A 23,158-nucleotide genomic window follows, 5' to 3' on the forward strand; every position below is an offset into this window, starting at 1 on the left:
TCCCTTTGTGTTGTATGACTGACCCGACTGCCATAACCCAGCCACCGTGGGAGTCGAGGAGACTGCTCCGGTGCCAGTGCCAAGCCTGGACAGATGGAGAGGTCTGGCAGCAAAATGGGAGTGGATGTAAAGAGAGAGAGTATTTGTGTGTTTGCTTTATATGGATGATTCTAAGCGTGTTGAGTAAGTGTTTGTCTGTTTGCTTTGCATGAATGCTTCTCAGTGTGTCGAGTGAGTGTTTGTCTGTTTGCTTTGCATGAATGTTTCTGAGAGTGTCAAGTGAGTGCTTGTATGTTTGCTTTGCATGAATGCTTCTGAGCGTGTTGAATGAGTGTTTGTCTGTTTGCATAAATGCTCCTGTCTGGGTTGTATGACTGTCCCGACTGCCATAACCCAGCCACCGTGGGAGTCGAGCAGACTGCTCCGGTGCCAGTGCCAAGCCTGGACAGATGGAGAGGTCTGGCAGCAAAATGGGAGTGGATGTAAAGAGAGAGAGTGTTTGTGTGTTTGCTTTATATGGATGATTCTGAGTGTGTTGAGTAAGTGTTTGTCTGTTTGCTTTGCACGAATGCTTCTGCATGTGCTGAGTGAGTGTTTGTGTGTTTGCTTTGCATGAATGCTTCTGCGTGTGTTGAATGAGAGTTTGTGTGTTTGCTTTACATGAATGCTTCTGCGTGTGTTGAATGAGTGTTTGTGTGTTTGCTTTGCATGAATGCTTCTGCGAGTATTGAGTGAGTGTTTGTCTGTTTACTTTGCATAAATGCTTCTGCGTGTGTTGAGTTAGTGTTTGTTTGTTTGCTTTGCATGAATGCTTCTGCGTGTGTTGAGTGAGTGTTTGTCTGTTTGCATGAATGCTTCTGAGGGTGTTGCGTGAGTGTTTGTCTGTTTGCTTTTCATAAGTGCTCCTGTCTGTGTTGTATGACTGTCCCGACTGCCATAACCCAGCCACCGTGGTAGTCGAGCAGACTGCTCCGGTGCCAGTGCTAAGCCTGGACAGATGGAGAGGTCTGGCAGCAAAATGGGACTGGATGTAAAGAGAGAGAGTGTTTATGTGTTTGCTATGCATGAATGCTTCTGTGTGTGTTGAATGAATGTTTGTCTGTTTGCTTTGCATGAATGCTTCTGAGTGTGTCGAATGAGTGTTTGTGTGTTTGCTTTGCGTGAATGATTCTGAGTGTGTTGAGTGAGTGTTTGTCTGTTTGCTTTGCATAAATGCTCCTGTCTGTGTTGTATGACTGTCCCGACTGCTATAACCCAGCCACCGTGGGAGTCGAGCAGACTGCTCCGGTGCCAGTGCCAAGCCTGGACAGATGGAGAGGTCTGGCAGCAAAATGGGACTGGATGTAGAGAGAGAGAGTGTTTATGTGTTTGCTTTTTATGGATGATTCTGAGTGTGTTGAGTAAGTGTTTATCTGTTTTCTTTGCACGAATGCTTCTGCATGTGTTGAGTAAGTGTTTGTGTGTTTGCTTTGCCTGAATGCTTCTGCGTGTGTTGAATAAGAGTTTGTGTGTTTGCTTTACATGAATCCTCCGTGTGTTCAATGAGTGTTTGTGTGTTCTCTTTGCATGAATGTTTCTGCGAGTATTGATTGAGTGTTTGTCTGTTTGCCTTGCATAAATACTTCTTAGCGTGTTAAGTACGTGCTTGTCTGTTTGCTTTGCATAAATGCTTCTGAGCGTGTTGACTCAGTGTTTGTCTGTTTGCTTTGCATGAGTGCTTCTGCGAGTATTGAGTGAGTGTTTGTCTGTTTGCTTTGCATGAATGCTTCTGCATGTATTGAATGAGTGTTTGTCTGTTTGCATGAATGCTTCTTAGGGTGTTGTTTGAGTGTTTGTCTGTTTGCTTTGCATAAGTGCTCCTTTGTGTGTTGTATGACTGTCCCGACTGCCATAACCCAGCCACCGTGGGAGTCGAGCAGACTGCTCCGGTGCCAGTGCCAAGCCTGGATAGATGGAGAGGTCTGGCAGCAAAATGGGACTGGATGTAGAGAGAGAGAGTGTTTGTGTGTTTGCTTTGTATGGATGATTCTGAGTGTGTTGAGTAAGTGTTTGTCTGTTGCTTTGCACGAATGCTTCTGCATGTGTTGTTGAGTGAGTGTTTGTGTGTTTGCTTTGCTTGAATGCTTCTGCGAGTATTGAGTGAGTGTTTGTCTGTTTGCTTTGCATAAATGCTTCTGAGCGTGTTAAGTGAGAGCTTCTCTGTTTGCTTTGCATGAATGCATCTGAGCGTGTTGAGTGAGTGTTTGTCTGTTTGCATGAATGCTTCTTAGGGTGTTGTGTGAGTGTTTGTCTGTTTCCTTTGCATAAGTGCTCCTGCCTGTGTTGTATGCTCCGGTGCCAGTGCCAAGCCTGGACAGATGGAGTGGTCTGGCAGCAAAATGGGACTGAATATAAAGAGAGAGAGTGCTTATGTGTTTGCTATGCATGATTCTTCTATGTGTGTTGAATGAATGTTTCTCTGTTTGCTTTGTATGAATTCTTCTGAGCGTGTTGTATAAGCGTTTGTCTGTTTGCTTTGCATGAATGCTTCTGAGTGTGTTGAGTGAGTGTTTGTCTGTTTGCATAAATGCTCCTGTCTGGGTTGTATGACTGTCCCGACTGCCATAACCCAGCCACCGTGGGAGTCGAGCAGACTGCTCCGGTGCCAGTGCCAAGCCTGGACAGATGGAGAGGTCTGGCAGGAAAATGGGAGTAGATGTAGAGAGAGAGAGTATTTGTGTGTTTGCTTTATATGGATGATTGTGAGTGTGTTGAGTGTTTGTCTGTTTGCTTTGCACGAATGCTTCGTGTGTTGAATCAGAGTTTTTGTGTTTGGTTTTCATGAATGCTTCTGCGAGTATTGAGTCAGTGTTTGTCTGTTTGCTTTGCATGAAAGCTTCTGTGAGTATTGAGTGAGTGTTTGTCTATTTGCTTTGCATGAATGCTTCTTCGTGTGTTGAGTGAGTGTTTGTTTGTTTGCTTTGCATGAATGCTTCTGCGTGTGTTGAATGAGTGGTTGTGTATTTGCTTTGCGTGAATGCTTGTGCGTGTGTTGAATGAGTGTTTGTCTCTTTGCATGAATGCCTCTGAGGGTGTTGTGTGAGTGTTTGTCTGTTTCCTATGCATAAATGCTCCTGTGTGTGTTGTATGACTGTCCCGACTGCCATAACCCAGCCACCGTGGGAGTCGAGCAGACTGCTCCGGTGCCAGTGCCAAGCCTGGACAGATGGAGAGGTCTGGCAGCAAAATGGGACTGAGTAGAGAGAGAGATGTTTGTGTGTTGCTTTGCGTGGATGCTTCTGTGTGTGTTGATGAATGTTTTGTTCTTTTTGCTTTGCATTTCAATTGTTTGGGTGAGTGTGGTGATGTGGGTGAAGTGGTGAAGGGGGTGGGGTTGAGGTGTGTGAAGGTGTTGTGGAGCCCGTGGGGTGAAGTTTGCTGGGCGTGGTGGTGCCGGGAAGTGTGGGGTGGGTGGTGTGGGTGGTGTGAGGTGGGGTGTGGTGTGGTGGTGAAGTGGTTGGGTGAGGGAAGCTGGAGTCGTGTTTGTGGTAGGGTTGGTGAAGTCGGTGTGGGTGGGTTGTTGCGGTGGAGGTCTGAAGTGTGAATGGGTGAAGTCCGTGAGTGGTGTTTGAGTGTGGAGTGGGGTGGTGAGTGGGTTGAAGTGGGGTGATTGTGGGGTTGAAGGTGAGGGTGAATGTGTGGCGGCGTGGTGGTGGTGAGTGTGTTTGTGTTGAGTGACGTGGTTGTGCGTGGGTGTGAAGTGGTGGGTGAAGTTTAGTGTGTTGTGAGTGGGTGTGTGTGTGTGTGTGTGGAGTTGGGTGGAGTGTGTGGTGAATGATGTATGGGTGCTGAAAGTGTGGTGGTGTGTGGTGGGGAGTGGGGGTGGGTGAATGAAGTGGTCGTTGGGGTGGTGTTTGATGCTTGGAGTGAAGTGTGGGTGAAGTTGTGTGGGTGAATGGTGGTGTGAAGTGGTTTGTGTTGTGGTGGGCGGGGAAGGGTTGTGGTGGTGGTTGATTTGGGTTGGTGGGTGGTTGTGTTGTGGGGTGGGTGTGGTGGTGAAAGTTGGGAGGGTGTGAAGTTTGTGTTGGTGGGGTTGTTGAGTGAATGGTTGAATGGGTGGGTGGTGTGTGCGGTGAAGTGTTGAAGTGAATGTGATGAAGTGTGTGGTTGTGGGTTGGTTGGTTGAAGGTTGGGTGGGGTGGGCGGTGAGGAAGCGGTGTGTGTGATGTGTGGTGTGGGGTGTGAAGTGTTGTGTGGTGAAGTATTGGGTTGAAGCGTGGTGTGTTTGTGGTGTGTGCGTTGTGAAGTGGTGAATGGTGTCGTTGGTTAGTGTTTGATGGTGTGATGGTTGGTGGGTGTGTGGTGAAACGTGAAGAAGGTGAGGGGGGTGTGTGTTGGTGTGACGGCAAGTTTGTGAAGTGGTGGATGCCGTGTGAGGTCGGTTGTGGGTGTTTTGAAGTTTGGTGGTTGTGTTGTGTGTGGTGAGTGGTGAAAGTTGGGTGTGGGGTGGGGGTTTGGGTGATGTTGAAGGGGTGTGTGATGAAGTGTGAAGTGTGTGGTGGTGAATGGAAGTGTAGAGAAGTGTGTTGGTGAGTTGTGGTGGTGTGGGAAGTGGGGGGGGGAATGTGGCGTCTGTGGTGGTGTGATTGGAATGGTGGTGTGGTGGTGGGGGTTGGGTTTGGGTGTCTGTGGGGTTGGTTGGGTGGTGGGTGGTTGGTATGTTGGGTGTGTTGTGTGTTGTTAGTGGTGAAGGTGTGTTTGTTGGTGTGGTGTGTGGTTGCTGGTGCTGGTGGGGTGGGCGGGTTGTTGTTGTGTGTTGTGGTTGGTTTCTGTTTGTGGTGGGTTGGTTGGTGGGTGGGTGGGGTCGTGTTGGTGTGTTGGGTTGGTGGGTGGTGTTGTGTGAAATTGAAAGTGGTGGGGTGTTGTGAAGTTGTGGGGTTTGAGTTTGTGTGTTTTGGTGTGTGGTGTTGATTGTGGTGTTGGGTGTGTTGAAAACGTGATTGTGGTGTGCGTGTGGGTGGGGTGAGTGTTGTTGTGTGAAGTGTGTGCGGTGAAGTGGGTCGTGATTGTGCGTGTTGTTGGGGTTTGGTGGGTGATGTGTGGTGTTGTGAGTGCGTGTGGTGAAGTGTTTGTGGGTAGTTGACTTGTAGTGCGGTGAAGGGGTTGTGGGTGTGTGGTGACGTGGTTGAAGATGGTGAAGGGTGGGTGGTTGTGATGAAGGTGTTGGTTTATGTCTGGTAGGTGGTTCGGGTGAGTTGTGTGTGTTGAAGTGTGTGGTCGTGAGGTGAGTGTGGTTTTTGTTTTTTTGGTTGTGTGGGTGGGGTGGTGAATGCGTGGTGTTGGGTGAGTGGTGCGTGTCGTGTGTGGTGTGGTGGTGTTGTGGGTGTGAATTTTTTGTGTGGGAATGCGTGGGTGGTTGTGAGTGAAGGTTGAATGGGTGATTTTTGATGTGTGAAATGTGGTGTGGTGGGGTTGAAGGGTGACTTGGGTGTGTCTTGTTTTGTGGTGAAATGAGGGGTGGGGGGTGGGTGGGGGTTGAAGTGTTGAAGATGTTGAAGTGTGAAGTAGTGTGGTGATCGGATTGGTGTGGGGGTTGAAGTAGGGTTTGTGGTGAAGGTGGTGAGTGGTGGGTTGTGAAGTTGGGTGAAGTGGGAAAGCGTGTGTTGGGTGGTGGGTGTGTGTTTGGTGTGGTGGTGAGGAGGTGGTTTGGTTTCGTGTGTGGGGTCGTGGTACGGGTGGTGTGTGAAGTATGAGGGGGTGTGGGGTGGTGTGTGGTGGATGCGTGGTGTTGGGTGTTTGAACGCGGTGTGTTGGAGTGGGTGTGAAAGTGGGGGTGGGGTGTGATGAGGTGGTGTGGTGAATGGGGTGGGGGGAGTGTGGGGGAGTGGTGGTGAGGTGGTGGTGGTTGTGATGGTGAAGTAATTGTGTGTTGTTGTTGGGTTGTGTGTGTGTGAAATGGTGGTTGTGAATAGTGTGAAGTTTGAAGGTGAATGTGGTGGGTGGGGTGGTGGTGAAGTGACGGTGAGGGGGTGGGTGTTGAAGTTGTGTGGTGAAGCGTGTGTGTTGGAAGTGTTGGTGATGAAATGGGTGTGAAGTGGTGAAGTAGTGTTCGAGGTGTGGTTGGTGGTGAAGGAGTGATGGGGGGTGTGGTGGGTTGTGGGTGGTACAGCGGGTGGTGGGGTGAGTGGGTGTGGGGGTTGTTGTGGGTGGTGTGGGGGGTGGGTGTGTGAGGGGTGTGCGGGTGTGAATGTTGTTGAGTAGTGAGTTGGTGTAGTGGTCGTGGTGTTCGCCGGGGTGGGGTGGGAACTTTTGGGGTGAACACGGTTGATGTGTGGGTGTGAGTGGTTGAAGTGGTGGTGAAGGGGTGGGGTGTGAATTGGGGGAAGTCGGGTGGTGTGGCGTGTGTGGTTGGGGTGTGCTGGGAACCTGTTCTATGGTGGGTGGGTGGTTAGTGAAAGGGTGTTGAAAGTGGTTGAGGTGAGGGGTGGGTGAAAAAGTGTGCGGTGTGGTGACGCGTGTTGAGTGGCGTGTTGTTGAAGTTGGTGTGGTTCGAGGTGTGGTGAGTGGGTGAAGATTGATGAGTTGTGGGTTGTGAGTGGTTTGTGTGGCATGGGTGGTTGGTGTGGTGTGCTGTGTGGGTTGATGTGGGGGTCTCGGGTGGTTTTTGGTGAAGTGTGGTTGAAGTGGTGTGGGGTGTTGTTGCGGCTTGGGTTGAATAGTCCGTAGTGGAAGTAATTGAATGAAGGTGGTGTGGGTGTTGTGAAGTTGACTGTGGTGTGGTTTTGGAGGTGAGTGGTGTTGTTGGTGGTGAAAAGTGAAGTGAAGTGTTGGGGGGGGGTGTTTGGGGGGGGTGGGTCGGTGTTGGTGTGTGTGTGGGGGTTGGTTTGAAGTTCTGGGGTGAGTGTTTGACATGAAAGTTTGTGTGGGGAGGAAGGTTTGAAGTTGTGTGTGTGGTTTGCGTGTGTGTTGAGTGTTGGGTGGGGGTGGTGTGTTGGGTGAGTGGTTGGTGTGAAGTGTGTTGGGTGGTTTTGTGAAGGTGTTTGGGTTGCGTGAAGGTGGTGTGTTGTGGGTGTTGCGTGACTGTGGTGAATGTGATGAGTTGAGGTTGAGGTGTGGTTGGTGAAGTGGGGGTGATGTGGTGGGTGGTGGGGAAGGTGTGGTGAAGTCTGTGAGTGAGGGGTGAGGTGGTTGGTGGTGGTGTGTGGTGACATGAGTGGGAGGTGTGACGTGTGAGGTGGTGTGGGGGTGACAGGTGGTCAGTGGTGGTGGGAAGTTGTTGGTGTGAGTGCGTGTTTTGTGGACGTTGTGCGGGGAAGTTGGGTGTGGGTCCGTGGACGGGGTGTGTTGGGTTGGGGTGAAGTCGGTGGTCGGGAGTTTGGGATTTTGGTGAAGGTGGGAAGTGTGGTTTTGTGCGTAGGTGAGTGGGGGAGTGGAAGGTGGTGTGAGTGAGTAGTTGAAGGTGTTGGTGAAGTTTGGGGGTGAGGGTGAATGGTGTGTGGTGGTGAAGTGGTGGGTGTTGCGTGGGTTGTGGTGTGTGAGTGAAGTGGTGTGGTGAAGTGAGGTGGTGGGGTGGGGTTGTGGGTGGTGTTTGGGTGTTTGGTGGGGTGTGTGTGGTGTGGTGAAGTTGTCTTTTGTGGTTGTGGTGTGTTGGGTGGGGTGGGGGGGGGGGTTTTTTTTTTTTGTGGGGGGTTAAGGGTGGTGTGGGAAGTGGGTGATGAAGGAGTGTGGGGGTTAGTGTGGTGGTGATGGTGCGGGTGGTGTGTGAAGTTGTGAAGCGTGGTGGTTGATGGGTGTGAAGTGAAGGTGGGGATGAAGTCTTTGATGTGGTTGTTGCGGTGAAAGTTGACGGTGGTTGTTGAGTGTGGGTGGAAGTGTGTGTGGGGGGGGGGTGAGTTGGGGTGTGTGAGTTGAAAGTGGTGTCGTTGGTGGTGGGTGATGGGGGGTGAATGTGACTGTGGTGTTTGTGGTGATGTGAAGTTGTGTTGAAGTTGTTGTGATGTTGTGAGTTGTTTGGTGTGAAGTTTGGTGTGTGTGTGATTGATGTTGGTTTGTGTGGTTGGGTTTTTGTGTGGTGGTGGTTGAAATGAGTAAGTTGAAGTGGTGTGTGGGGTGGGGTTGGGGTTGAAGTAAGTGTGAATTTGGTGGTGGTTGGTGATTAAAGGTGATGTTTGGTGGTGTGATTTGTGGGCGGTGTTGAAGTGTGCGGTGGTGGTGTGATTGGTTGAGGGTGTGGCGGGTGGATGGTGGTGAAGTTGGGTGGGTGTTGAATGGGTGTGGGTGAATGGTGGTGTGGGTTGGGGGGTGGTGTGGTTGGTGAGTGGGGGGAGTGAACGCTTGTGGTTGGGTTGTGGTGACAGGTTTTGGGGGGGGGTGAACCGGTTGGTGTGTGGTTTGGTGTGTTGTTTTGGCGTTGGTGTGAATGTGGGTGTGTGTGGTGTGGGTGCAGTTGGTTTAGTGTGAGGTGTGGTGAATGGGGTGGGTGTTGGGTGGTGGGGGTGGTTTGGGTGGTGTGTGTGTGGTGGTGGAGTGTGTGTTGAAGTGAGGTGAATTGTTGGTTGGGGTGGTTGGTGGTGATACGGTTGGTGTTTGGTTGATATGGGGTTTGGTTGGAGGGTTGGGGGGGTTTGGTGTGGTTGTTGAAGTGGTGAAGTGTGAAGTGTCGTGTAAAGGTGGGGGGTGGTGGGGTTGTGTGTGGGTGGTTTCGGTGGGTGAAGTTGTGGGGTTGAATTGTTGAGGGGCTTGGTGTGTGTGAATTGTGTGTGAAGTTGTGGAAGGGTGATGACGTGAAATTGGTTTGGTGACGGTGGTGGGTGGTGATGTGTTGAGGGTGGTGGGGGTGTTGGGTGGTGGGGGGTGTGTTGATTTGGAGTGAAGGGGGTGGGGTGGTTGTGTTGGTGGGTGGTTGGTGTGGGTGTGTGGGGTGTGGTTGTGTGTTGTAGGGTTGAAAGTGGGTGAGGTTGGTTTCGTGTTGAGGTGGTTTGATTTGGTGGGTGATGGGGGTGAGTGAAGTTGAAGTGTGAATGAAGTTTTGGTGAGAGGGGTGGTTGGGGGAATGAAGTGCGTGTGTTGTGAATGGTGAAGGTGTGGTTGTGTGTGGGCGGTGTGAAGTGTTGATCGTGTTGAGTTGGGTGAAAGTGTGAAGTTGTGAACGGTGTGTGGTAGGTGGTGGTGGGGCGGGTGGTGAGTTGGTGTTGTGGGGTTGGTGAGCTGTGGGTTGTGTTGATGTTGTGTGTTGATCGCGTGGTTTGTTGGTGGTGTGAATTTGTTGGGTGGGGTGGGGTGGTGTTTGGAAGTGTGAAGTTGTGAACGGTGGTGAGGGTGAAGTGGTGGGTGTGAAGTGAGGTGGTGTTGGTTGTGTGAGTGGGTGGTTTGTGGGGGGTGAATTTTGGTGATTTTCGGTGAATGTTTTTGGATAGTTTTTGTTGTGGTGAATTGGTGGTTTGTGGGTGTGAGGTTGTGTGTGGTGGTGATGTGTGTGGGGGTGGGGGTTGGGGGTGGGGAGTAGTGGGGTGAGTGAAGTGTGGGGGGGAAGTGAAGTTGAGTGGTGTGAAAGGTGTTGGGGTGTGGGGGGTGAAGTGTGGTGTGTGGTGAAGTTGGTGTTGTGGTGTTGAATTGTGGGAGTGTCTTGGTGGTGGTTTTTGGTTGGGTGTGGGGTGGTGATGTGAAAGGGGGGGTGTTGTTGGTTGGTGTTGTCCAGTGGTGGTGTTTGTTGTGAAGGTTTGTGTTGGGTCGAAGTGTGAGTGATTGGTGTTGGGTGGTTGTGGTGAAGTTGGTGAGTGAAGGTGTGAAGGTTGTGTGGTGGTGGGGGTTTGAAGGTTGCGTGTGGTGGTGGTTGTAAGTTGGTGAGTGGTGGTGAAGTGCGTGTGGTGGGTTGTGATTGGTTTGAGTTTGTGGGTGTGGGTAGAGGTGTGTGGAGGCTGAAAGGTGAGTTGATGTGGGGGTGGTGTGGTGTGGTGTGGAGGTGATGTTTGAAGTAATGGGTGGGGTGAAGTGTGGGTGGGTGGAGTGTTGAAGTTGAAGTGTGTGAGTGTGGTGAGTGAGGGTGAAATGGGGTGAAGTGGTTATGGGTGAAAGTGGTTGTGTGTGAGTGATGAAGGGTGGTGGGTCTTGTGAAGTATGGGTGTGAGTGAAGGTGGTGGCGTGTGTGCGTGAGTGGTGAAGTGCGGTTGTGTCGTGTGTGGGTTTGGTGGTTGTTTGTGGTTGGTGTTTTTGTGGTGTGAATGGTGGGGTGGGGTGAAGGGGGTCGTGGGTGAAGTAAGGAGTGTGATTGCGGCGTGGTGTGGGTGTGAAGTGGAAGTGGTGTGTGGTGGGTTTTTTGGTGGTGGTGTGGTGGGTGGTAAGTGTGTGGTTGTGTGAAATGTGTGGTACGAGTGTTGGTTGTGAAAGTTGTGAGTGTTGGGTGGTGTGGGGGTCGAGTGGGGTGTGGGGTGATGTTGGGTCAGAGGTCGTGAAGTTGCGTGTCGGGTCGCGTCAGTGGTGTGAGGTGGCTGTGGTGGTTGTGAAGTATGTTTTTGCGTGAAGGTGTGGTGGTGGTGGTGAAGGTGTGTGGGTTTGAATTGTGGGGTGGTGGGCGTGGTGAAACCACTGTCGTGTGAGTGGTGGTGGTTGTGTTTGAAGTGGTGAAGTGGGGTGAGTGGGGTGTTGAATGCGGTGAGGTGAAGTTGTTGGGGTTTGGTGTCGTGAGTGGGGTTGTGATGAATTGTGGGTGGTTGTGAATGTTGGGTGAAGGTGTGGTGAGGGGGTGTTCGAACGCGGTGTGAGGGTTGAGGTTGGTGAGTGGTTAGGGTGTGATGGGTGACTGGTGAGGTGTGTTTTTGTGATTGTGGTTGAATGGAAGGGGTTTTGTGTGTGTGGTGTGGTGTGGGGGGATGAACTGAAAGTGTGGGTGGGTGGTGAATGGGTGGGTTGGTTTGAAGTAGTGGTGTGTGGGTGTGGTGTGTGAATGGGTGTGGTGTTTGGGTGGTGATGTGAGTTGTGTGGTGGGTTGGTTGTGTTTTTTTTTTTGTGGTCGTTGTGATTGGGTGTGTGTTGTGGTTGGTGTGATGAAGTCTCGTGGGTGTGGGTGGTTGGTGTGTGAGTTGGTGGGTGGTGAAGTGAGTGGAAGTTGAGTTGGTGTGGGCAGTTGGTTTGGTGTGAGGTGGGGTGTTTGGTTTTGGTGAGTTGTTGGTGTTGAGTGTGAGGTGTGAATTGTGGGTGGATGAAGGGGGTTGTGACGTGAAGTGATGCGTGGTGAAGTTGGAAGTGGGTGTGTGAAGTGTGTGGTGGGGGTGGTGCGTGGTGGTGTGTCTGTGAGTTGTGGTTGAATGTGGTGTGATGAGTGTTTGGGGGGGGTGGTGGCTGTGCGTGAAAGTGGTGGTGGGCGTGAAGTTGGGTGCGTTGGATGAGAAGTGGTGGGTGAAAGGGTGAAGGTGTTGGTGGTGAGGTGAAGGTTGGGTGGAGTGTGAGGGGGGTGAAGTAAAGCGAGTTGTTTTTCGTTGATAGTAGGTGGGTATGGTTTGAAGTTGGTGAAGTGTGTGAGTGGGTTTGTGGTGTGTTTGGGGTGTGAAGGTGCGTGTGTGTGAGTGGGTGCGGTGACAGTGTGGTGCGTGGTGAGGTTGCGGGGTGTGTGAAGGGTGTTTGGGTGAAGTGGAAGTTGTGTGTGGTGCTGAAGAAGGGTGTGGTGATGTGGGTGAAGTCTGTGGTTGGTGGTTGAGTGATTTGTGGGTTGAGTGTGGTGGTGAACTGTTGTGATTGAGGGGTTGGTCGAGTTGTTTGAATTGTTGTGTTGGTGTGGTGGTGTGGGGTGGTGTGGTGTTGTAGTGTGAAGCGTGGGTGAGGTGGTGCGGTGGTGAGGGAGTGTGTGGTGTGGTGGAATTGGGTGTTAGAGTGGTGTTGAATGTGTGTGTGTGAGGTGGTGGGTTGTGTGGTGTGTCGGTGTGTCGTGGGTTTTGTGTGAGTGTTGTGTTGTGTGGGGGTATGTGGTGGGTTGAATGTGTCGTGGTGTGTTTGGTGGTGTGTGTGGTGTGCTAGGTTTGAACGTGTGTGTGTGAAGTGTGGGGGGGTGGGGTGGGTGTTGGGGTGGGTGGGTGGTGTGGGGTTGTTGTGTGGTGAAGGTTGGGTGAAGTGTGGTGGGTTTGGGTGTGGTTGGTGTGATTTGAGTGAGTGTGAATGATGTGTTGGTTGTTGGTGGGGTTAAAGGGTGGTGAAGTGATCGTGTGTGTGTTCGTGTTGAGTGGGTGTGGGGGGGTTTGGGTGGAGGTGTTTGTTTTTTTTGGTGAGCTGTTGTTGTGGTTTGTTCTGCAGCGTTTGGTGTTGTGGTGGGGTATGGGGTAGTGGTGATTGGGTGTGGTGTTGTTGTTTGTGGGGTGAAGTTTGGGGTGTGTGTGTTGGGTGTGGAAGTCTTGGTGGGAAGTTGTTTGTGGTGGGTGGGGGGTGAAGAGTGGTGGGGTGGTCAGTGGGTGGGTTGGTGAAGTGAGTGGTGTGGTGACGTGGTGAGTGGTTTGTGAGGTGTTGGGTGAGGTGGTGAAGGTGATTTGGTGGTGTTGGTGAAGTGGTGTTGAGTGGTGTGAATGGGGTGATGAGGGGGTTGAATGAAGTTTTGAATTGTGAATGGTGAAGTGGGTGTGTTGGGGTGCGTGAATGCAGGGGTGTGTTGGGTGATGGGTGTGTTGGTGAAGTTGGTGATGTGTGTGAATGGTGAAAGTCCTGCGTGGTGTGGTGGGTGTGTGAAGTGTGTGAGGGTGAGTGTTGAAAGTGGTGGTGGGTGTGAGGGTGTGTGTGAAGGTGTTGTGAAAGTTGGGGCTGTGTGAAGTAACGGCCGCTGTTGAGTGTGGGTGAGCGGGTTGGGTGGTTGGGTGGCTGTGAGGTGGTTGTTGTTGTGAAGACGTGTGAGTGTGTTGAAGTGAGTGTTGTGAATGGTGTTAGTAGTGGAAATGAAAGTTGTGTGTGTTGAAGTGTGGTGAGTGTGAGTTGTTGTGTGAGTGAAAGTCTGTGAAAGTTTGTGTTGATTGGTGGTGGAGGGGTGGCGGGGTGAAGTTTGGAAGCTTGTTGTGTTGGTGGGGTGAAGGGTGGGTGAAGTGTGGTGGGTGTCGTGGAAGTGGGGTGTGTGAGGTGGTGTGTGGTTGTGAAGTATTGGGGGGTGATGAAAGTGTTGTGTGTTGTGTGTTGGTTGTCGGTTGAACTAGTGTTGGGTGGGTGTTGAGTTGGGTGAAGTTGTGGTGGGGGTGAATGTGTGGTGGGGTGGTTGGTGAGTGTGTGGGTGGTGTGAATGAGGTGGGGGTGGGGGGTGTGTGGTGTAGGGTGAGGGTTGGTGGTGAGTGGTGTTGAAGTGTGTGTGGGTGTGGGGTGAGTGTGGGTGGTGGTTGTTGTGTGGTGGTGTTGGTGTTGAAGGTCGGTGGGGTGCGTGGAAGGGTGGTGGTGGTGAAGTGTTGTGTGAAGCGTGGTGAAGGTGTTGTTGCGGTGGAGTAGTGGGTGAAGTTGGGTGTTTTTGGGTGTTGGGTGTGTGGTGAGGTGGGTTGTGTGGTTGGGTTGGTAGTCGTGGGTTGCGTGTTGAGTGAGTAGGTACGTGGTATGGGTGGGGTAGTTTGCCGGGTTTGGTTGTAGTAGTGTGACGTTGAGTGTGTGAAGTGGTGTGTTGGACTGAATGAAGTGTGGTGTAGAACGCCCACAGACCATAAGCCATAGTCACCCTAGTTGTGTGTGTGAATGTTGAAGGTGGTGGAGCGTTGTTGAGGGGTTGGTTGCGGTGACGGGGGGTGTGTGTGTGGTGAAGTGGTGCGTGAAAGTGACAGGTGTGAGTGTGTGGTGCGTGCGTGTGAAGTTGTGTGAAGGAGTGAAGTAAATGGTGGTGGGTGGGGGTTGGGTGTGGTGGTGGGTGTGGTGAGGTGTGAATGTTGGGTTATGTTTGTTGAGGGGTGGGTGGTTTGAGGTTGTGGTGAGGTGTGACGATGGGTGGTTGTGAAGTGGTGGGGGTGAAGTTGGTGAGGTGTGAAGTCGTTGTGTGTGAGTGTGTGAAGGGGTGATCGTGAGTTGTTGAAGTTGTGGGGGTGTGTGTTGGGTGGTGGAAGTTGGGTGAAGTGTTGTGAAGTGTGTGGTGGGTGTGAATGTGATTGTGCGGTGTGAAGGAAGTTGAGTGTGAAGTTGTGAAAGTGTGTGTTTGTGGGTGAAAGGTGTGAGTGTGTTGAGTGTGGTGAAAGTGGGAGGTGTGGGGTGGTGAGTGTTGGGTGTGGTGTGGTTGGGGTGGGGTGGTGTGATGGTGTGGAATGGGTGGGGTTGTGGGGGTGTGGTGGGTGTGAAGTGTGGGTGGGTGGGGGTGTGGTTGTGGGTTGAGTTCCGTCGGTAGTGGTGTGAATGGGCCCGTGAGTGTGGTGGTGTGTGTGACCGGGTGGTGTGTTTGGAGCGGGGGGTGTGGTGGTGACGGGTGCGTGGCGGTGTGTGGTGGTTGAATGAATGTCTTTGATGGTGGGTTGAAGTTGTGGTGGGTGTGAAAGTTGTGTGTGAAAGTGTGTGTGTTGGTGGGTGATGTGAGTGAGTGAACCTGGATGGTGGTGGTGGTAGCTGTGGTGAGTGGGTGTGTGGTGACTAGTGGTGGGTGAAGTAATGTGGTGTGCAGTGTTTGTAGTGTGTGGTGAATTTGTCGGGGTTGAAGTGAAGTGTGAATTGCGTGGTGTTTGGTGGGTGTTGATGGTGTTTTTTTGGGGGGGGGAGTGGTGCGTGGGTTGAGTGGTGTGGTGGTGGGTTGTGTGTGGGTGTTGTATGTCGGGGGTTGGTGAGTGTGTTTGGTTGTGGTGCGTGTAGGCTGTTTGGTGTGAATTGAAATGCGAGGTGACGTGGTGGGTGAAGTTATTTGGTTGGAGTGAAGTGTGTTTAGGTAGTGGTGGTGGTGTGAAGTTGATCGGGTTGTTTGTTGTGTGGGTGATGTGTGGTGAAGGGGTGAGGTGTGGGGTGTGTGTTGGTGTGAACAGGTGTGGTGAATGTGGTGGTGTGGTGGTGTGTGGGTGTGTGTGAAGTGGTGTGGTTGCTGTTGTTGTGAGTGGGGGTTGAGTGGTGAGTGGTCGTTGGTTTGTGTGTGGTGTGAGTGGTGTGATTTGTGTGAGTGAAGTAACACTGCTGTGAAGGGCGTGAGGGTGTGAGTGGTGAAGTGATGTGTGAGAGGGGTTGAAGTGTGATGTTGAAGTAGTTGTGGAAGAGTGTGTGAGTCGTGAAGTTGAGCGGGGTTTGTTGAGTGGTTGAATGTGGTGGGGTGAAAGGTGGTGCTGTTGGTGAAGGTGGTGTAGAAGTAGTTGGTGAGTTGTGGTGTGAGTGAAGTGTTGGTGGCGGTTCTTGATGGGTGGTGGTGAATGGTGCGTCGGGGGTTGTGGGGTGAAGTCGGTCGTGAGATGTGTGAAGGGGTTGGTGGTTGGTGTGGTGGGGGATGGGGGTGGTGAGGGGTGTGAGTTGTGTGTGTGGTCTTGTGTGTGTTGTGGGGTGAAGTGCGTGGTGTTTGATTATGGTTGTTGTGGGTGATGTGCTTGTGGTGGGTGTGTGGGAGTGATGTTGAGTGTGAGTGCGTGTGGGGTGGGTGCGTGGTGGGGTGTGTCGTGATGCAAAAGTGGGGTGGCGTGCGTGTGCGTGTGTGAAGTTGGTGGGTGGTGTGGGGTGATGTTGGGTGGTGGGTGGTGATGTTGGTTGTGGGGGTGAGGTGATTGAACGTCGTGTGGTTAGGTGTGGGTGTGTGGTTGGGTTGTTTGGTGAGTGGTTGAATGTTGGTTGTGTTGTGTGTGGTGTGTTGATGTGGGTTGTGGTGTGTGTGGTGAAGTGTTGAGTGGGGGTGCAGTGTGGGTGGGGTGTGCTGGTGAGTTTGTTGGTGGTTGTTGGTGTGTTGGTAACGTTGTGATGGTGTGAAGGTGTGGTTTGGGTGTGGTGGTTTGAAGTGGTGGTGTGAAGGGTGGTGTTCCGGGGGTGGTGATTGTGTGTGTGTGTTTTGTGGTGGGGAATGTGAATGTGAAGTGAATGTTGGGGTGTGGTGTGTGGTGAATCGGTCGTGAAGAAGTAAAGCGTGGGGTTGGGTGGGTGAAGGTTGAGTGGTGTGGTGTGAGGTGTGGTGCCGTGATGGGGTGGTTGAAGTGTTGGTGAAGTTGGAGGTGAAGTGTGTTGGGGTGGGGTGTGTGGTGTGGAGGTGAAGTGAATGGAGTGTGGTTGAGAGGGTGAAGTGGGTGATGTGAAGATGTGGTGGGAGTGTGGTTGAAGTGGGTGTCGTTGAGCGTGTGGGTGGGTGGTGGTGAGGGTGGTGATTGGTGGGTGTGCGTGGTGGTGGGTGGGGTGGTGTGTTGAAGTGTGGGGGCGGGTTTGGTTGGTTGATTGAAAAGGTGTGAGGTGGTGATGTGGGTGAAGGTTTGTGTGGGGCTTGGGGTGGTTGGTGTGAATGTTGGTGTGGGTGTGTGAAGTGTGATGAAGGGGGGGGTGACGTAGGTGGGTTTGAATGTGTTGAAAGTTGTGTGGTGAAGTGTTGGGGTGGTGGGGTTTGTGTGGTGGTGGTTGTTGGTGGGGTGAGTGTGAAGTTTGGGTGGTTGAAAGGTTGTTTTTGAAGTGGTTTAGTGTGGTGAAGTTGGCATGTCGCTGTGTGAAGTGGTGGTGAGTGACGGTGCGTCGGGTTGTGTGCGGTTTGTGGTGAAGTGTGTGTGTGAGTGACGTTGCCAGGCACGGTGTTGGTGTTGATGAGGTCCTGGTGAAGGGTCGGTGTGGTGCGTGCCGGTGTGTGGGCGTGTGGGGTGTTGGTGTTGGTGTGAAAGTCAGTTGGTTGTGTGCGGGTGGAGGTGGGTTGTGTGCGTGTGGTGTGTGGTGAAGTGTGGAAGTCTGATGGTGGTGAGGGGAAGTGGTGGCTGTGTTTGGTGGTGAGTGAAAGTGTGCGGGGGTGTGAATGTGAAGGGTGTTGTGAAGATAGGTGGGTGTGAGTGAGTGGTGATGACGTGTTGTGCGGTGGGGTGTGGGGTGTGATGTGGAGTGCGTGTTTGTGGGTGAGTGAAGTGGTTGTCTGGTGAATGGTGGTGGTGGGTTGCGTGATTGGTTCGGGTGGTGGTTGGGTTGGGTGGGGTGGTGGGGTGGTGGTGTGGGTGAGTGGTGTGGGGTGATGTGATGTGAATGGTGAATGAGGGTGGTGGGTGGGTGGTGTGTGTGGTGGTGTGGTTGGGGTGTGTGTGTGAAGTAGTGTGAGTGAAGTGTAGGTGGTGTGGTAGTGAAAGTGGTGTGGTGTGTGGGTGTGGTGGGGGTGGTGGGTTGTTGTGATGGACAAAGTGAGTGAGTGGTTGGTGTGTTGGGTGGTGGTGTGAGTGGTGTGAAGTTGGTGGGTGTGTGGTTTTGTTGAAGGCGGTTGAGGTGTGTTGAATTGAGTTGAATTGATATTGTGTGAAGTTGTTGTGGTTGGGTGTGTTGGGTTGGGGGTGGTTTACTGGTGTGTTGAAGTTAGGGTGGTGGGTGAAAGTGAAAGTGGTGAATTGTGGAATGTAACGTGGGTGTTGGTGGTTTGAAGGTGGGGGTAGTGGTAGGTCGGGGGGGGGTGGTGTGAAGTTGGACAGGGGGTGTGAATGTGGTGGTGGGGGGTTGGGGAGTTGTGAGGTGTTGGGTGGTGAGTGAAGGGGTTGGTGGTGAGTTTGAAGGGTGGGGGTGGGGGTGGTTGTTGGTTGGAAGGGAAGTGGTGAGTTGAAGGTGGGTGAAGTGGTGGTGGTGTGTGGGTGGTGTTTGGTGGGTTGGTGGTGGTGGTGATGGTGAATGTGTGAGGTTGTGGGGTTGGGGTTGTGTGTGAAGTGTTGTGTGTGTGAAGTGTGATGGGGTTTTGTTTGCCGTGTGTGGGTGGGTGCGGGAGTGTGTGATGTGGTGTGGTGTGGTGGGTGTGGGTTGTGGAGGAAAGTTGAGTGTGAAGTAAACTGTGAGTTGTGTGTGGGGGTTGGTGGGTTTGTGTTGAGTGGTGTGGGTGTGTGTGGTGTGAACTGAAGTTAGTTGGTGGTGTGTGAATTGTGAAGTGTGGTTGGTGTTGTTGTGTGGTGTGCGTGTTGGGGAAGTGAATTGAATGAAGTTTTTTGTGTGAAGTGTCGTTGTTGGTTGGTTGGGTGTTGGTTGAGGGTGTGGTGCGTGGTGCGTGGGTGAGTGAGTGGTTGAAGTGTGAGATGGGGTGGGTTGTGGTTAGAGTGCTGGTGTGAGTGTGGTGTGTGTGAAGGGTCGTGTGTGATGTGAGTTGCGGTGGGGAGGTGGTGTGGATGAAGTGAGGTGGTGGTTTGAAGTTGTGAGGGGGGTTGACGTTGGTGTTGTGGTGGTGGTGTGGTGAAGTAGGTGACGTGTTGGTTGAACGGGGTGTGGTGGTGGGTTGGTGTGAGGGGTTGGTGAAGGGGTTGGGGTGGTGGGGGTTTGGTTTGGGTGAAGTGTTGGTGAGTTGTGGGTGTGGTGTGGTGTGGTGGGGTTTGTTGGTGAAGTGGGGGGTTGAAGGGTGAAAGGGGTTTGGTTGGTGTGGTTGGGTCGTGGGGTGAATTGAGGTGTGTTTATGCGTTTGGTGGAGTTGGTGGGTGTGGTTGTGGGTGTGAAGGTGTTGATGTGGAGGTGTGGGGGTGTGGGGTTTGGTGGGGGGTTGGTTGGGGTGAAGGGGTGGGTGTGTGTGTTGGTGTGGGGTTGAAGTGGGTGTGAGGGTGGGTGTTGGTGGTGAATGTGGTGATGTGAGAGTGGTGAATTTGTTGATTGAAGTGGTTTGGGGTGGTGAAAGTTGAAGAGTTGTAGTTGTGAGGTGGGTGGAATGAAGTTGGGTGTGGGGGTTTGAGGTGTGGGAGGAGTGGTGATGAAGTTGCTGGGTTGTGATGTGGGGGGCGTGGTGGTGATGGGGTGGTGTGTGAGTGGGTGGTGTGTGAAGTAATGGGTTGGTGGGTTGTGAAATGTGTTTTGTTGCAGTTGGTTGGGTGAGTGTGTGTGTGGTGACTGTGGAAATGTGCACGTTTTTTTGTTGTTTTTTTGTGGTGTGTTTTTGGTGCCGTCTGGGTGCTTTGTGTGGTGTGTGTGAGTGTAGGTGTGAAGTGTGAGGGGGTTGGGGGGGTGTGGTTCTTGTGGGGTGGTGGTGGTTTGTTGGTGCGGGGGTGTGATGGTTCGTGTGTGTGGTGTTTGAGTTGAAGTTGGTGGAATGATTGTGGGTGTGTGGTGGTGTTGGAGAGTGTGTTGGAGTTATCGGTGGTTGTGAGACGTTGTGTGTTGAAGTGGGGGGCTGTCGGTGGAGTGTGGGGTGCTGAATCGGGTGTGGTGTGTTGGGGTGACAGTCCGTTGGGTTTGGTGGGTGCAGAGTGGTGGTTGTGTGGGCGTTGTGTGTGGTGGTGATGAGTGGTGTGGAGTTGAGTGTGGTGATGTGATGAAATGGGTGACGGTGTGTGAAGGGGGGGGGGTCCGTGGGTGTGGTGTGGGGTGTTGGAAGTTTGTGTGGGAAGAGGTGATGAAGGGGCGTGAGTGTAAGGTGTGGTGTTGCTGTTGGTGATGGTGGTGGTTCGTGGGTTGTGGTGTGAGGGTGGAGGTGTGAGTGAATGTGTGTGAATGTTGTGAAACTGTGGGTGTGTTGAAGTTGTGTTGGTGTGTGGGGTTGAATGGTGTGAGTGGTGAGCGTTGTGGGGTGTCTTGGTGTGGTTGTGACAGTTGAGTGGTGAGTGTGGGTGTGTGGTGGGGGGCGTTGTTGGTGGTGTCGTGTTCGTGGTGGTGGTGGTTGGTTGTGTGGTGGTGGTGTGTGGTGGGGGGGTGTGTGGTGTGTTGGCGGTGTGAAGGTGGGGTGAAGTTGAAGTGTGGTGTGGATGTGGGTGGGGTGTGGGGGGTTGGTGTGAATGAGTTTTTTGGGGGGGGGGGGAAGGGTGAGTTTGAAGGGTGTGTGGTTTGGTGGTGTTGGGTGTGGTGGGTGGTGAAGTGTGTGATGTGGTGAAGTGGTGGTTGTTGAAGTTGTGTGTGTGGTTGGTGGGTCCGTGATTGAAAGGTGTGGAAGTGGGTGGTAAGGTCGTGTTGTTGGTGCGTTGGTTGATGGTGTGGTGGGTGTGCGTGGTTGGTTTGTCGGGTGTGAAGTTGGTGGTTTGTAGTTGGTGTGTGGTTTTTGACGTGTGGGTTGAAGGTGTGTGTGAAGTGTGGTGGGTGAAGTGTGGTTGTGTGTGTGAAGTGGTGAACAGAGGTGTGGTTGTGGTTAGTGGGTGAAAGAGTATGCGTGAAGTGAACGTGTGTGGGTGGGTGGGTGTGAGTGAGTGGGTGAAGGTGGTGGTTGAAGGTGGTGTGTTGGTGTGGTGACAGTGGGGTGGTGTGATGGCGCGTGAAGTGTGGTTGTTGGGGTGAATGAAGGTGAAGTTTGGGAATGTGAGGGTGTTGTTGTTGTTGATAGTGGGTGGGGTTGTGTGTGTGTGTGATGCGTGGGGGAGTGGTGAGTGGTGAGTGGTGGTGTGAGTGTGGTTCGTGAGTGTTGTGGGTGTGAACGTGTGGTGTTGAGTGGTGAGGGCTGTGATGGTGGTTGAGGTGGTTGCTGATTGAAAACTAAAGGGGGGTGTGGTGTTGAGTGGGTGTGATGTGGTGATGGTTGATGGGTGTGGTGTGGTGGGGTGAATGGGTGGTTTGTGTGATAGGTGGGGTTAGTTGTGAGTTGGATGGTTGTTGGTGTGTGTGTGTTTGTTTGTTGTGTGAATGGTGAATTGAGGGTGTGAAGTGTGGGTGTTGTGCGTGTGGTGAGTGAAACTGTCGTGTGGGGGGGTGGTGAGTGTGTGGTGGTCGTGGTGAAGTTGATGGTGGTTGTGAACGGTGGGTTTGTGAATGAAGTGTGGGTGAAGGGGTTGGTGTGTGAAGTGTGGTGTGTGTGGGGGGTTGGTGGTGGTGTGTTGAGTGATGGGTTGTGTGAGGTGATCCGTTTGCGTGATCGTGGTGGTGAAGTGTGAAGTGAGGGTGGTTGGAGGAGTGGGTGTGGTGTGTGGTGTGGTGGTGGTGTGTGAAGTTGGTGTGGTGAAGTAAAGTGAAGTGTGTTGTTTGGGGGGGGGAGGGTGTTGATGGTGGGGTGGTTTTTGGAGTGTGGGTGTGCGTGGGTGAAGGTGGAGGGTGGTGGGTTGGGGTGAAGTAACGTGAAGTTGTGGCGTGAATGTGCGGCGCGCGCTGGTGAAGTTGTGAGGGGTGGGTTCGGGTGTGGTGGGGGTGTGGTGAATGAGCGGTGATGTGCGGTTTGTTAGTGTGTGAGCGGGACGTGGTTGCGGTGAAGGTGAACGTGGTGGTGTAGTGGTGTTGGGTGAAGTGTGTTGCGTGAATGTGAATGGTGAAGTGTGACGGGGAGTGGTGATGGGGTGGTTGTGAAGTGGGTGAGTGGGTGGTGTGTGCCGGGTGTGTTTGAGGGGTGAAGTGTGGAAGTGAAGTGAAGTAAAAAATTGTGGTGGTGTGATGTGAAGTGTGGTGGGTGAAGGTGTGGAGGTGGTGAGTGTGGTGAATGGTTTTGTTGTGAAGTGGTGAAGGCGAATGGTGTTGTGTGTGAAGGGTGTTGGTGAAAGTCTGGTGTGTGAAGGTTGGGGTGAGTTAGGTGTGTGGTTGAAGTGTTGAGTTTGGTTGGTGAGTGGGATTGTGAAGTGGGGGTTTGAATGAGTGTGAAGTTGGGGTGGTGCAGGTGAGTGTGGTTGAATGGGTTGAGTGTGGGGGTGGTGGTGAGGGGTGTGGTGTAAGACCGTGAATTGAGTGTGGTTGGTGAGTTGAAGTGTGTGGTGTGAATGGTGGGGGGGTGATTGTGGTGTGAGGTTGTGGTGGTTGAGTGGTGTTGTGTTGAGGGTCTGGTGTGTTGTTGTGTGGTGTTTTGTTTGTGTGGGTGTGTGGGTGAGTTGGAGGGGTGGGGTGGGTGAGTGGGGTGAGCTGTGGTGGGGGGGGGGGGGGGGGGAAGGGTGTGAAGGGGTGAGTGGGGGTGGTGGGTGAAATTTGAGGTGTGGTGGGGTGTGTTGTCTGGTGGTGGTGGCGTGGGGGTGTGGTGAGTGTTGTAGGGTGAAAATTGAGTGAATGTGTTGGTGAGTTGTGTGGGGGTTGGTGGGGTGCGTGAATGAATTGTTGTGTGCATGTTACAGTGGTTTGGTGGGTGATGGTTGGTTGAAGTTGTGGTGTGAGGTGTTGAAGTGGTGATGTTGTTGAGTCGTGTGAAGTGTGTGGGTGAAGTGGGGTATGAGTTGTTGGTTGGTGTGAGTGTGAAGTTGAAGGTGATGTGTGGTGTGGATGATGGTTGTGGATGGGGTGGTGTTGTTGGGGTGGTTGGGTTTGGGTTGAAGTATTTGGTGGTGAATTGTGGGTGTGTGAGGTGTCGTGAAGTTTGCAGTTGGGTGAAGTTGGTGTGGTGACTGGTTGACGTGTGTGGTTGTTGGTTGGTGGTAGTGTGGTGTGTGTGGGGACGTGGAAGTCGGGTGGTTGGGTGTGGTGGGGTGGTTTGTGGTGAAGGAAGTAGGGGTGGGAGGTGAAACGTGGGTGTGTGCGGGTGAAGTGGTGAATTAGGTGGTGAAGTGTGATGGTCGTGAAGGTGTGGTGTGAGTGAGTGTGAAGTGTGGTGAAGTTGTGTGGTGGTGAAAAGGTGTGACGGAGGAGGTGTCGGGTGTGTGTGGTTAAAAAAAGTGAAGCGTGTGGTGAAGTGGCAGTGGGTGAATGAAGTGTGAAAAGGTGGGGGTGGTGGTGTGGTGTGGTGGGTGAAAGTTGAAGTAGTAAGAGTGGGGGGGTGCTGGGGATGGGTAGTGGTGAGAGTGGTGGTGGGGTGTGTTGATGTGTGGTTTGGTGTGTGATGGGGGTGTGGTGGTGGAAGTTGATGGTGTGAGTGTGTGTTGAGGGTGAGGTGTTGTGTGAATGTTGTGTGAAAAGTTGGTGAAATTGGGTGGGTCGTTTGCTGTGTTGGTCTGTTGTGTTGTTGATTTGTTGGCGGTGAGTTACGTGTGAGTGGTGGGTGAGGTGTGAGTTGTTTTGTGGTCGTGTTGTGGTGTGCGGTGTGTGCAGTGTGGGTGCGTGTGTCGTTGTTGTGGAAGGGTGGTTAGTGTGGTGGGAAAGGGCGTTGTTGGTCGTGGTGGGTTGGGTGAAGCGGGAAGTGGGTGTGGGTGAATGTGGTGAAGTCGTGTGTGGTGGTGTTGAGGGGTGGGTGTGGTGCGTGGGGTGTGAAGTATGTGGTTTTGTGTGGTGTTGGGCGTGTTTGATGTTGTGGTGGAAGTGGTGGGGTGGGTAGTGCGTAGGTGTTTTT

The 23,158-nt window shown here is 52.6% G+C and overlaps 1 protein-coding gene across 1 annotated transcript in view; it reads right to left on the bottom strand.

Moving 5' to 3' along the window:
- Window positions 1-19,673, bottom strand: part of LOC119571670 (integumentary mucin C.1-like) — a gene marked incomplete at its 5' end in the record, with an annotated part of 24,433 nt that extends 4,760 nt beyond the window's left edge. The window contains 4 exons of the mRNA XM_037918864.1: window positions 10,932-10,991; window positions 12,239-12,311; window positions 17,304-17,381; window positions 19,627-19,673. Coding sequence (XP_037774792.1) covers window positions 10,932-10,991; window positions 12,239-12,311; window positions 17,304-17,381; window positions 19,627-19,673 — 258 coding nt within the window. The remainder of the gene's footprint in view (window positions 1-10,931; window positions 10,992-12,238; window positions 12,312-17,303; window positions 17,382-19,626) is intronic.
- Between the last annotated feature and the right edge of the window lie 3,485 nt (window positions 19,674-23,158).

This window comes from Penaeus monodon, unplaced genomic scaffold, assembly GCF_015228065.2.
Source record: "Penaeus monodon isolate SGIC_2016 unplaced genomic scaffold, NSTDA_Pmon_1 PmonScaffold_74, whole genome shotgun sequence".
Classification (NCBI taxonomy): domain Eukaryota; kingdom Metazoa; phylum Arthropoda; class Malacostraca; order Decapoda; family Penaeidae; genus Penaeus; species Penaeus monodon.